At 43.5% G+C, this 13232-nt stretch overlaps 1 protein-coding gene across 1 annotated transcript; it reads left to right on the top strand.

Moving 5' to 3' along the window:
- Window positions 1–444: 444 nt before the first annotated feature.
- On the top strand, window positions 445–11704 carry gaa2 (alpha glucosidase 2). Its single transcript, XM_086120719.1, has 21 exons — window positions 445–608; window positions 1274–1373; window positions 2535–3071; window positions 3612–3757; window positions 3869–4034; window positions 4127–4223; window positions 4917–5036; window positions 6131–6249; window positions 6335–6466; window positions 6537–6647; window positions 6730–6843; window positions 7236–7320; window positions 7408–7525; window positions 7605–7738; window positions 7948–8099; window positions 8233–8381; window positions 8715–8856; window positions 8952–9050; window positions 10097–10261; window positions 10444–10590; window positions 10854–11704. Exons 1-21 carry the CDS (start codon window positions 475–477, stop codon window positions 10914–10916), a joined length of 3030 nt encoding a protein of 1009 aa, XP_085976845.1. The 5' UTR covers window positions 445–474; the 3' UTR covers window positions 10917–11704.
- The last annotated feature ends 1528 nt before the right edge of the window (window positions 11705–13232 follow it).

The following is a 13232-nucleotide window of genomic DNA, read 5'->3' as shown; positions in this document are numbered from 1 at the left end:
ACGCATGTTCACTCTTGTACTTAATTACTTTTCAGAGTCTACTTTTTTACATTTAAGCTCAATATCTTTACTTCTACTTAAGTAGTTTAGTGACATCTGTAAAACATCAAGTCCTTTTGGGGAATTCTTTATAATTATGAAGAGAAACAGTGCAGTTACACTTCCAAAAATAGGTTGCAAACAGTATACTGTACTGTAATTTCGAACATTTTCCATTTCGTACACATTTTAAAGTTTCACAAACTCCGTAGTGGATTCTGAACGCAACACGATGATGACAAAAAAGGGGAATGGAAACGTCACTGGACGTTCATAAAGTCGTATTATTTCTTCATAAATACAAAATTTACACTCAGCAAAGTAGCTCGATGATGGTTGGAAATGAACGGGAAATATTTTAAGTTTAACTAGCGCGAATCTGTTGTAAATGGGAGGTCTCACGAGTGGAATGTATCACATTTTCGACGCTTCTAAATGCGTCACGAGAATAAACAGACCCACACTGCGTCCGCGTCGTGCAAACACACTCTTGGCTCTCAGTTCTGTCATTCCAAAACGTGGTTGAACTGGTGCGAATGCCTTCACTTAATTTGCTCATTCATATTCAGGTAAGAGCAGTTTAAGTCAACGCTATTTGTAGAATTTCTTTGAGAGCTCACTGCGCTTGGGCAAAGCCGCTCCTGAGCTAAAGATAGCTAGCGAGCGACTAGCGCTTGGAGTCGTAATAAATAATAATTATTAAATGTTTCAGCGTGTCACATTTAGGGTAACTAACTTTTTAGTCTAAAGTCGTATCGACGTGATATTCAATGTGGAATAAACGAAGGTAAGAACATTGTGTTCTTTGAATCCAAATGGTCATGTTCTACCAGCGGTGTATGTTTATGATGTAACGTTCCGAGATCGTTGTTGCGCTTAAAGCATGCTTTGAGATAAAGGGCGTAAATGGTCAGACTTAATACACTTCAGCGAGGGACAAACAGATGGACAGTGTGATCAAACTTTTTAATTGGATTCAAGTCATTTGCCCAACTGCTAAAATGTTAATGTGCACATTAGATGGACATAAAAAATCGTACGAGATATCGGCAATCGTCAGCTATATGAAATAAGATCATTGATATAGGAAATGTACAGCATACATGAACACACTTTCGTTCCTGTGTGGAGTTTGCATGTTTTGGGTTTTCTCCGGGTACTCCGGTTTTCTAACTATTTGCAAAAAGACATGTCATTTAAAAATCATTGCACTTTGTCCTGTTGGCTATCTCAGAGTCGCACGCGGTGCCGTCATGGTGTCGTATAAACTGTTGAACCCTGAGGATGTCCAGCTATCAGAAGTCAATCACCTTGTCGAGGAGGAGGAAAATCCAGTGAGTTGATAAGTTATCATTAAGTGTGTTGTCAACCTTGAAAACTCATGCCCCCCCCCCCCGAAGTCCTGAAGGGGGGGAAAAATCAAATTTCCTGAAGGAAAATCTCTTAATGAATTATGCATTTCCCCCCCACAATTTAGAATGTCTTCCAGGTGTCTTAATAACAATAAACCAATTCATGTTACGGCAGCTTACTGAGCCACAGTGGTTATGAAACTCTTTTTTTTTAGTCTGCATGACTGTATTATACTGACCCTCCGGCGGCCAAATAACACACACCGGAAGCTGCAATGAATTAATCATGATGCACAAACTGCAAATGGGAAGTGTTTGCATTAGTCATCCACTGGCATATTCAACGACTGCAGCTTTGCTTACCCTTTGTCTTTGACATATTGATAATGATTGTGTGCAGTCAAGCGATGGACTTTGGATGTTGTTCTCCAACGACAGAATGATGAGCCAAGTTATTATCCAGATCAAGGCAAAAAAACCCCCCAAAAAAAACCCTAAAATTTCTTTGTGGGGCAGTTTTGCGAATGAAGGACTTCATCAACCTTTTTTTTTCCCTTATCTTCGCATTGTGTGTAGCAGCAAACTTTAGTTTCTTGTCTAGAAACAAAGCTAAATTGATTTTTTTAAAAAAACTGCTTTGCAACATCTTTCAGCGAAGTAGAAGCCAGCTAGCTGATGCTGTTCCGAAGCAGCATCAGATTTATTGGCCCAGTATGTAAAACGCACAAGGAATTTACGAACGGAAAGCCTGGCGGTTCGCTGTTAACCGTTTCATGCACCAATAATGATAACCCGATTACACAATAGGCTGTCTACCGTTGTGACCGCCCTTCCTGAAAGGGTTAAGCGCCGCAATAAGCTATTGCTAGCTAGCTGTCAAGCTCGAGTCCTGTGAAGCTTTTTTTTGGACAGTCTGAGTGGTTATTCTGTTGCTGCTACGTTCTTTTGATGGTTGTATTGGCATTTGAGTCTCAGTTTTGCTCTTCACTCCGTAATAATAGGATGCAAAATATCAATTTCGACGAGAAATAGCAATGCAAAACTGCTTATTTCAAGCCTTATCCCAAACTCTTTGCGATCTGTGTTCGTGTAGGCTCGTGTGACACTCCTGTTGTCGAGTCTGATGTTGTCTTATGTCTGAAGGTGCTGCACGCAGAAGGAGCCTCTCTGCTTCCCCGTCGTGTACCGTGTTCGGCCACGACGGGGCTCCTGGTGACCGGCTGTCTGCTGCTGCTCCTCTGCGGAGGCTGGCTGCTGGGCACCATGTTCTGGCTTCACCGCCCCTCTAGCCTGCTGCCTCATAGACCACCGCCACCCGCTCAGGCCACCTCAAAAGCCAACGCCACCGAGGCTAACTCCCCCTTCCGCGAATCTTGCGCTCTCATCCCGGAAGCGTGGCGCTTCGACTGTTTTCCGGAGAGAGGCGTGGTGGTGACCAGAGAGATGTGTGAAGCGAGGAACTGTTGCTTCATCCCCGCCGCTCAACCTTCGGGAAGTAACGGTGTCCCCTGGTGTTTTTATTCCCCGGATTTTCCCTCCTACTTCGTCGAGTCAGTGAGTGACACAAACTTGGGGCAGAAGGCTACGCTTGTCAAAGACGTGAAGGGTTACTACCCTGCAGACATTCTGACTCTGGAGTTGGATGTCCGCTACGAGACGGACACGAGGCTGCGGGTCAGGGTAAGTGAAGCGCTTACACCACAGTGCAGAGGTTGTGGGTTCGATTCCAGCTCCGGCCTTCCTGTGTGGAGTTTGCATGTTCTCCCCGTGCCTGTGTGGGTTTTCTCCAGGTACTCCGGTTTCCTCCCACATTCCAAAAACATGCACGGCAGGCTGATTGAACACTTGAAATTGTCCCTAGGTGTGAGTGTGACCATTGTTGGTTGTTTGTCTCTGTTTGCCTTGCGATTGGCTGGTAACCGGTTCAGGGTGTCCCCCGTCTACTGCCCAAAGACAGCTGGGATAGGCTCCAGCATCCCCCCGACCCTTGTGAGGATAAAGCAGATCGAAAATGGATGGTTGGATATATATTGCCGTGTGACTTGATTGGCTTAAATCCAGTCCTGTAATGATGTCTTACTTGAAATTTAGTCGGGACGCAACTTCCTTCCTTTCATTTTCGATAGGAACCCTGCTACTGTGCTTTTTTATAATGTCAGGGCAGGTCATTAAAAACAAATGATATAGAGGATCAATAGTCGTGTTTGTGCGCCCAACTAGATCACAGACCCTTCGAGTTCACGCTACGAGGTTCCCATACCTGTTCCCACCGTCAGCAAGAAGGCAGAAAGTCCCGACTACAGCGTGGAGCTCTCCAAGGAGCCGTTTGGTCTTGTTGTGAGGAGGATCTCTACAGGAGCCGTCCTGTAAGTTGCGCAAAAAAAAAAAAAAAACACCGTACAGTACAAAGTCTCATGCTTCAGCATTATGTTCTATGATGAGGCTTGATCTTGTTTTATCCAAATGTTTCCTTTCAGCTTGAACACCACCGTGGCTCCTCTCCTTTACGCCGGTCAGTTCCTGCAGTTCTCCACCTCTCTGCCCACCGAATTCATCTACGGCCTGGGGGAGCACCGCTCGAGCTTCCTGCATGACGTCCAGTGGAACACGCTCACCTTGTGGGCCAGGGATGTGCCTCCCGTGGTGATGCGACCTTCTCATTCTCCGCAGATGTGCTTCACCGAAGCGTTTTGACGTGGGTGCCGCTTTACAATGTCTGTTTCCTTACCATGCAGGAAAAAACCAACCTGTACGGAGTTCATCCTTTTTACCTTTCAATGGAGAAGGAGAGCAATGCACATGGCTTCTTCCTTCTGAACAGCAATGCAATGGGTCCGTATGTTTCTCAACTTCCCCTTGTGGTTCGGCTAATTGCATGAATGTACATTGGTAAACAGAGGAACAGAGGTGGGGAAGACACTGAACTTAAGACAAACAAGTTTTCTCCGTACAGTAGTATTGAAAGAGCTTTATGGAGAAAATCCATGAAATCCAGAACAGACAGCCGGCAGGATCAAATTTGAAAAAAAAAAAAAAAATCCCAGAATTTTGGTTCTTTTATGCCCTCGCAAGAAGTGCCACAGTAATTTGTTTCAGTCGCTGTTTGTAGCTTAATTGGAGCCTACCTGTGGTAAATTCAGATTGATTACACATTATTTCCTCCACAGTTGACCGGCATGTGAAAAAAACTTTCATATCATTATGCGGAGTTTTGTAGATGATTTTGAGGATTTGTTAGATTTTTTAAATAAGGTTGTAGCAACAAAATGTTGAGAAGATGAAGCGGTGCGAATACTGTGTATGCATTGTAATTGTTTTTGTAATTGCAGCCACTTGCTGACACAGCACTCGTCAAAAGAATATTCATTTTGGTCGGGCAACTGAAACAGTCAGTCAAGCAAGTGGGAATGGTGTGGTGTCCTGTTTCTAGAAGGAATGAGTGTAGAGATGTAATCTATGTGTAAGGTGCGCGCCAGCCACTTTTTGATACAACACGCTGTTTACTTCCTTATTCTTCTCTATCAGATGTTGTCCTGCAACCTTCCCCGGCCCTCACCTGGCGCACAATTGGTGGGATCCTCGACTTTTACGTCTTCCTTGGTCCCGATCCCGGAACTGTGATAGAACAATATCTGGACGTAGTAGGTAAATGTCCTTGCGTAATTACCACAAGTGAGGTCCACGCATGACCTAATTTCCTAAAAGTGAGCGACCCCCTCATATGTCAAGGACAAATACATTTTTTTTACCCTTTTAGTTTAGTAGCCTGGCATGAGTTTGCTGGCTTTTTCAGAACTTTCCTAAATGCAAAATTCGGACCGTTAATCAGTACTGTACATTGTACAGTGAAACTCTTCTCCAACGAAATCATGTTTGCAGCAAGACATTTTTCACAACAGGGGACTTTTCACTGTAGCAAATTTTATCTCAGACGTAAACACGAACACACACTAAAAACGTTTGTGTATTTTTTATTCCAACAGTGCGTAAGTATGAACATACACTTATTTGACACTTCATATAGCCAGTGTAGAAAGAAAAAAAGGAAAGAAATTGTGAAATTTACGATCAGCATTTACTTTCACTTGCATCAATTTCTTGCATGTCTTTTATTTTGCTTCCTCCATCTTTCAATTTTATTACCTTTATCCTGTCTTCAAGCGTTAAAGCTTTTCTTTTCTTAACTCCTTGGTATGCAAAAGTCCGTTTTTGTCGCTATTTTAGCAATGCAACGTTTGTGCTGCGTCTGAAACAAATACTTCCTGTACGACTGCGCACGTGTAAACCAGTGTGGTGGTTGCCGTTTTTCCGAACGAAGCAGTAGAGGTCGCTGTGGCATGCTGACGTTGGATTCGACTTTTGCGGAAGCGTTGTTTTCATTGTAGTGTAACTCTTTGCGAGGCAAGAGCAGAGAAAAATATTTCGTATCACGGGAACAGGGGGACTTTTCGTTGTAGGGGGAGCAGAAAAGTGGGAATGGCTTTCATGCGTGAAAATGTTTTCACACTAGGGGGTATTTTCACCCATGTAGGTTTCGTTGTAGAGGAGTTTCACTGTACCTTAATTTCTACAGTTACAAGTCAACACCTTAATAACGTGAATAGTGTTGCCCATTTGGCACAATGTCAGATCAAAGAAAAGTGAGTGTCATGGGAACTGTTCTTACCTTGAAATCCTTTGAAATAAAGATATCGCCGTGGAAAATAAACGAGCTGTATTGCGATGCTCTGACACCTTAGGTCGTCCAGCGATGCCCATCTACTGGGCTTTGGGTTACCACCTGTGTCGCTGGGGTTTTAACTCCAGCAACTCCACCTGGGATGTGGTCCGGTGCATGAGGAGTAATGGGATACCTCAGGTAGTGCGGAATTAGCGTGCGCCATCCGGTTAAACCATGAAGCACGGAGACTTTCAAAAACATTTGACCTGTCTTTGGTTTCCAGGATGTCCAGTGGAATGACATTGACTACATGGATCGAATTCTGGACTTCACTTTTGACCCGACTAACTTTGCCACGCTGCCCGACATGGTGAAGGACCTGCACGCTCACAACCAGCGCTACGTGATGGTCATTGTAAGCACGACAGACCTCGTGTAGTCACCGTTGTTGTTTTGTGGTAGAGTCTGATGGTCTTTGACCGCAGGATGCTGCGATCAGTAGCGTCCAGCCTGCAGGATCCTACTGGCCGTATGACGAAGGACTCAGGAGAGACATTTTCATTAAAGACACGGAAGGAAAAACACTCATTGGGAAGGTGAGAATGGGAGACGTAGTCAAGCTTGAGGGTACATCTTATGGTACAAAAAGGAATGGAAAAACTCATTCTCTTGTTCTAGGTGTGGCCAGGCCTGACTGCATTTCCCGATTTCTCTGATAACGTCACCCACGAATGGTGGTACGAGAATCTTAAAAAATTCCATGATCAGGTGCCATTCGATGGATTATGGATTGTAAGTGTCATCTTCATTTTGGGATATTTGAAATTGTTTCTTCAAAAGTTTAAAATGGCAACTTTTCCCTCAGGTAGAGAGCATCAACAATTAAACGGCGCTGTGATCTGTTTCCTGTGTTTAAATGGGTGCCGAGCAGATGTTGTTACACGCCTCCCGAAAAAAAATCAGATGTCAGATATCGTTTGTTTGTCACAGTCTCAAGATTCAAATTAACTATTCAGCAACCACATCAATCTGTACATCCGATTGAAGGATCATTTTGTAACAGTCCTACAGGAAGGAAATAGGAAAATTAGTATTTATTTATTGTACAGATGTACCTAACACTGTGTTGCAAGACTTATGTATCCCAACCCCCCCCCCCACCCCCCTTCCGATATTTTGTTTAGGATATGAATGAGCCATCAAATTTCGTAGATGGGTCAACGAATGGCTGCCCGTCAAACAATCTGGAGCATCCTCCATACACTCCAGGTGGGTGAAGTGGATCCGTCAAGCGTCATGCAAAAACACCGTAACGACATCCATTTCTGTAGAACAGTACGTCTGGTTCATTTTTAGGCATACTGGGAGGTTTGCTGCGCGCCAAAACGGTGTGCGCATCATCACTGCAGAAGCAGTCGATACACTACAACCTTCATAGCCTGTACGGACTCATGGAAGGGGAGGCATCTGCAAGGTCGGCAAATTAGTCAAAACCCGCATTGTCTCTGGTTTGCATTATTTTTTTTAAATTGGTCATCTTCTCACTTCTCCAGCGCTCTGAGGAGGATCTTGGCCAAGAGACCTTTTGTGATCGCTCGCTCCACCTTCCCCGGTCAGGGCAAGTACACTGGCCACTGGCTGGGAGACAACAGAAGCCAATGGCATGACCTTTACTCCTCCATAGCAGGTCAGCAAGAAACCGATGAAACTAAGCTTCCACACATTTATTCAAGGCCTTGAAAATAGTCCTCCTTTCATAGCTGCTTTTCTGGGATTTAAAACCAATTGTCCAGTGTCTTAATAAGAACCTGTCGCACATTATAATGAGTGTCAGTTTCATGAAATGTCATTTTAACGTCCCGCTGTTCCGCGTCTTTTTTTTTCCTCCCCTTTCAGGCATCCTGACTTTTAACCTCCTGGGCATCCCGTTGGTGGGAGCTGACGTCTGTGGCTTCAGCGAGCAACCGCAGGAGGAGCTGTGTGTCCGCTGGACACAGTTGGGCGCTTTCTATCCCTTTACCCGCAACCACAATGCCATCGACATGAAGGTTTGACCCCCAGAATACGAACAACCACGCCACGCGATATTACTTGAGATTTAGTTGCTACCATTGCTGTTGCTCTGAAGTGAGTCTTTTTTTCTTTTTTCTTCAAAATTCAATTATATCTTCCTGTTCCCAGCCGCAAGACCCGACAGCGTTCAGCCCGCTGGCCCGCACCGCCATGCAGCGAGCTCTGCTGCTGCGCTATTCTCTCTTCCCGCTCCTCTACACTCTCTTCCATCACGCACATGCGCATGGGCACACTGTCGCTCGTCCGCTCGTCTTTGAGTAAGTAAAACGGCGAACTGAAAGGCGAGTCCGTTAGTTTGTGTGCAATGAAAAGAAACGCAAAGAAAGAAAATGGTGATGGATTTATCATATAACAAAAGTCGACGGCGTTCCAAAATGTTTACGGCGTTATCCAATTTGGTAAATATTTGTTTGAAAAACAATTTCAGGCTATTTAAAAAAAATAAATCAAGTGAAAAACAGTAGGTGAGGCGGTAACTAAATGTGCCACTTTCAAAATGAGATTTATTGATTTAAGTTATGACAGGGTGCCAAAAAATGTTTTTCTGACTACATTAAGGTTTCATTTATTTTTCTCCACCCTCTCAACAGATTCCCAAAGGACACAAAAACGTACGGTATCGATAAGCAGTTCCTCTGGGGGAGGAGCCTACTGGTGACTCCGGTTTTAGATCCTGGGGTGGACTTTGTGGAGGGCTACTTCCCAGAGGGTCTTTGGTATGACTACTACACGGTGAGTTAAGACCCAGATCTCACCGTCTGGCAGGTGAGCGCTTGTCTACCTGCCGTGGAGTTCTTAACACGTCTGCTCGTATGCCTTCAACCCAGGGCGACTCGCTAAACAGCACGGGGGAAGAGGTGCGACTCTCCGCTCCTCTCGATAAGATCAACCTGCACTTGAGGGAAGGATCTATCATTCCGACGCAGGTAATCACGATGGCGTCAACTGCGGTTGTAGATGTTAAAGATATTTGTGACGTGCGTTTGTCACAGTACCCCAACGGTCGAGTTTTGGAGTGTAGCTTAGGCAAGGGGGTGTGAAAACTTTTGTGCTGAAGGGCCACGTTTGTTTCCGACATCAGAAGGATGAGGCAACTCATTGTTCGATGATGAAAAAATATTTTCAGTGTGTAAAGTTGTCTCTTTTGATGCTAAAGTCATTCATTAATATTGTTAGCATTGATTCAATGAATAGTTCTTTCATTTCGAAACGTCAATATGTTCATTTGTGTATTTTGCTAATATTTATTCACATTGCGTCACTCTTCAACTGGAATTGAAATGATGTCATGAAATAAATTCACGCACAAGGAATACAAATGAATGAATACATTTTAATTAACAAAGTCCTTGGGAAAATATAGGCAACTATTCTTATCGCCTCTGCTTTGGACACTATGACTACAGCTTTTGTGAAATAAAGATCTATTGCAGTATCAGCCTTCTGAAACTCAAGCTCGACACAATCATTTGCAGGGGTCCTATCCCGATTTTATTCGAAAGAGGGTGCGGGTGTAATTTTAGCGGGAAACTGAATTCAAAGACAAAATGCTGACTGACAACAATGACGTTTTAGTTTCCATCTGCAGTGTAAAAATATGCAACAGACTAATTGTGGATCTTAAAACAATATCCAAGCATAAACCACTTCAAAAATATGAAAGACATTTTGGGGAGTTTTACACTGAAGTAGAGGAGCTCAGGGGAAAAAAAAAACAGGTTTTGAAAATGAGCTAGCTAATTGTAGCGTGACCAAAACATTTCTTGTTGGAGGTAAGATTGATTTTATTGCTAACAGTAATAGCTGAACAGTTTGTTACGGGAAAATAAATGGTGAAATGAGTAGTTTATCGTAAATAGTGCAGAATATAGTTGGAAGGAAACAAAAAAATCTTCAAGCTGTCTTTTTGTTCACCTCAATGGAACTTGTCAAAATTTTTGTGCGTGTGCTCCTGTGCATTCCCCATCGACAGACCCCCAACCTGACTTTATGGGTGAGCAGCGGCCAGCCTCTTCATCTGATCACCGCGTTGTCAAACAACGGCACCGCCTGTGGCGATTTGTTTTGGGACGACGGCGAGAGCCTCGACACCTTTGAGACCGGCCAGTACGCCTACATCGTCTTCAGCGTGGCTCAGGTAACCACACATTGCTTGTTCCAATTCAAGCGGCAACTTGCAAATCCGCTTCAGTTGTCGCAACATTCACATGTACGCACTCAAAAGTGACTGTGGGACAGCAGATGGCAACACTCGCGACATTAGATCGTATTGGTATACTGGATGAAAAATGGCTACTCATTTCTCCATTGGGTCCACAGCAAACGATGAGCTCGCGCGTGCTCCGCAACCACTTGGAGGCCTCGTACATCACAGTGCAGTCGGTGTCTTTCTACGGCGTGAAGCAGAAGCCAAGCAAGGTGCTGGTCAACTCCAGAGATGCCACCTTCGCCTACAGGAGCAACCAGGTGGGGCAGAGGAGATTCTTTCTTTCCTATACAACATTGCAATTCTGTCCCACTATTGCCTAGGAATGCTGTTTAAATTATTATTATTTGTTTATGTTTTTTGGTGTGTGTGGTTTTTGTTTTTTTGTGAATGCTTATGACACAGGGACACCTTCAAATAGTTTGGTGGGCTGAGATTTTATACTGAAGTTTGTCAATCGATCTTTGGTCATCAAACTGGCCCTTCTTGATCTTTACTTCGCTGTCTCTTTCTGTCCTCGCAGGTTTTATCTGTAGCCGATCTCGGCCTTAACCTCAGTAAGAACTTCACCATCAGCTGGCTGTGAGCCCCGTGACCGCTTGCTTTGATCGACCATAGCTACTGGTGGCTCTCCGAGTTAGCTTGAGAGACTGAGTGTCTGAAATAAATAGACACTCTTGACACATCCCATCAAAAACTGTTTTTTTTAAAAAATTGACTATTTTAGTGACTGATTTGAGAATGGCTTCACCAAAGTAACCTATAACTTTACCCATGGAGGATGTTCCAGGCAAGTGTTTCTTTTAGATATATATTTTGTATGATGAGAAGGAACGGTCATTACATTTTGATTAGAAGCCACACATAGATGACATTTATGGTTGAATAAAATGGGATCCATATTGCATGTTTGGCAATATTTAAATATGAAGAATGCCATAACAGACTAGTACAGACCTATTTGTCTTGCTGGTAAGGACAAAGTTTGTACGAGCATATGGACCTCAAGTTGAATGTGACAGATGTGAATAAATGCTCAAATGACTTTCCATTGCGCTGGAATTTAGAAAGTACGAAGGCATTTATTTGTGTGTACAAACGCACATAAACCTGTGTAAATACAATTCATGTTTATTTGGATTTGATATACAGTATGTATTTGAAATCCCCCTCCCCCCTTCACACCAGCAAGATGTGATGCGCAGTAACCAGGAGACATTTGTCAGTGTTGCTACTTTTGCACTAATTTATGAGATGAACACTGGTGCCTTGTGATTTGTTTAGCATTTTTCTGTTAAGTTGCTGCTTGTCATGTCATGTTGGCCAATCTTGTTTGTGTCTTGTGGTGCAGCAATAAAGTTTGTTTTGAAAGTACTGTACAGTACTTGCACTTGTACTACCCACTCTCTGCCGCTTGATGGCAGCATGTCAACATTTGTACTTCATACATTTCAGGCAGTGGTTCTTCCCCTTGTTCGAGGTACCGAACCCAACCCGTTCATATGCTGTAAGGCTTTAAATAGGCCAGTTCGTTCACATGCTAACTGTTTCCAGATGAAACACAAATCACTCATTCATCGATTACAGGGGGGCGGGCCAGGGAGGCGGCGAAAGAAAAGAGCAGCGGGGGTCTGCCTAAAAGCATTCTGCTCCTCTGACGGGCATTTCCTGTCTGGATTTGGGAGGATTAGTTATTGTGTGTGTGGGGCCTTCGGCCTACAACGACTTTGTTCTGGCATAGAACAATTTAAAAAAAAAAGGTTGAAGGTCTATATTAGCATAAACAAAACAGGCACGAAACATTTTGAAGGGTGTCCTAAACACAGATTTCCTCTTTGTGTCTGGTGTGGAATGCTTTTCTTTCTAAACGTGGCACTTTGTGGTCTTGAGACTTGACAAAAGCCTAACACAACCATGCGTGCATACTTTCTCTCCTTGTGTCCATAGCATGAAGAAGAATGCTTTTAGATTGGACATTATCGACTCGATAAGTCGACCAAGATTTGTATGAGATTATAAATATTGGTCTACCTACACTGTTGCCATTTCAAAACAATTCAGACCATAGCTCAGTGGTTCTCACACTTTTTTACACCAAGTACAAGCTCGAAAAAATACTGGGAAAAAAAACTCTTTCATGCACCCTGTAACCTGACATAATGACCTGTCCACTGTAGTAACTGCTGTCCCCGAAAGGATTAAAATGAAAATCTGATTTTTCCACAGTGGTAAGGCAGTGTAGGGGTAGAAATGTACGTGTATTTACTTAGCATATAATAATAATGAAGAAAACCGACCATTTCATCTCTTGATGAAAGGATGCACATGGACATTTACTCAGCTTTTCATGGAAACAGTCAGTTTGTTGCGAATAGCACATTTCCAGTACTGACAACCTCATTCAAATCTATGTTGCCCACATTGTCCCCCACCCACGAACTACTAACTAACCAACTAACTAACTGCATAAATAAATAAAGTGGACCCTCACAGATTTGTTTCCCCAAATTGTTTTTTTTCCGGGGGGGGGGGGCAACCCCCGTTTTTGGAAAATGTATCTTAGCGTGTTTTGAAGAATGTTATGGGTTTAAGAAAAAACAATCTCCAACACATTCCAACCAGTCTCAATACGCAGAATGTGCGTGAGTGTGTGCGTGTGTGTGTGTGCGTGTGCGTGTGTGTGTGTGTGAATGTAAGCGTCAGGTGACTCTGACACACCTAGCAGACAGGACAGGACAGGCTGATTATTTATGAGTAACAACCACACCTTGTTCAGAAGCTTCATGTAATCCCTGAATTAAATATTATACAACCACTATAGACACAATGGAGGGCATTAGTGTACCTAATGTTGTGGCCCACCAGTGGGTTTCGATAAGTAAAATGTATTTTTCCCTCATCT

This window comes from Hippocampus guttulatus, chromosome 9, assembly GCF_054856545.1.
Source record: "Hippocampus guttulatus isolate MCC_2025c chromosome 9, RoL_Hgut_1.0, whole genome shotgun sequence".
NCBI classification, from domain to species: Eukaryota; Metazoa; Chordata; class Actinopteri; order Syngnathiformes; family Syngnathidae; genus Hippocampus; species Hippocampus guttulatus.
This window is presented reverse-complemented; position numbering and strand designations above follow the sequence as displayed.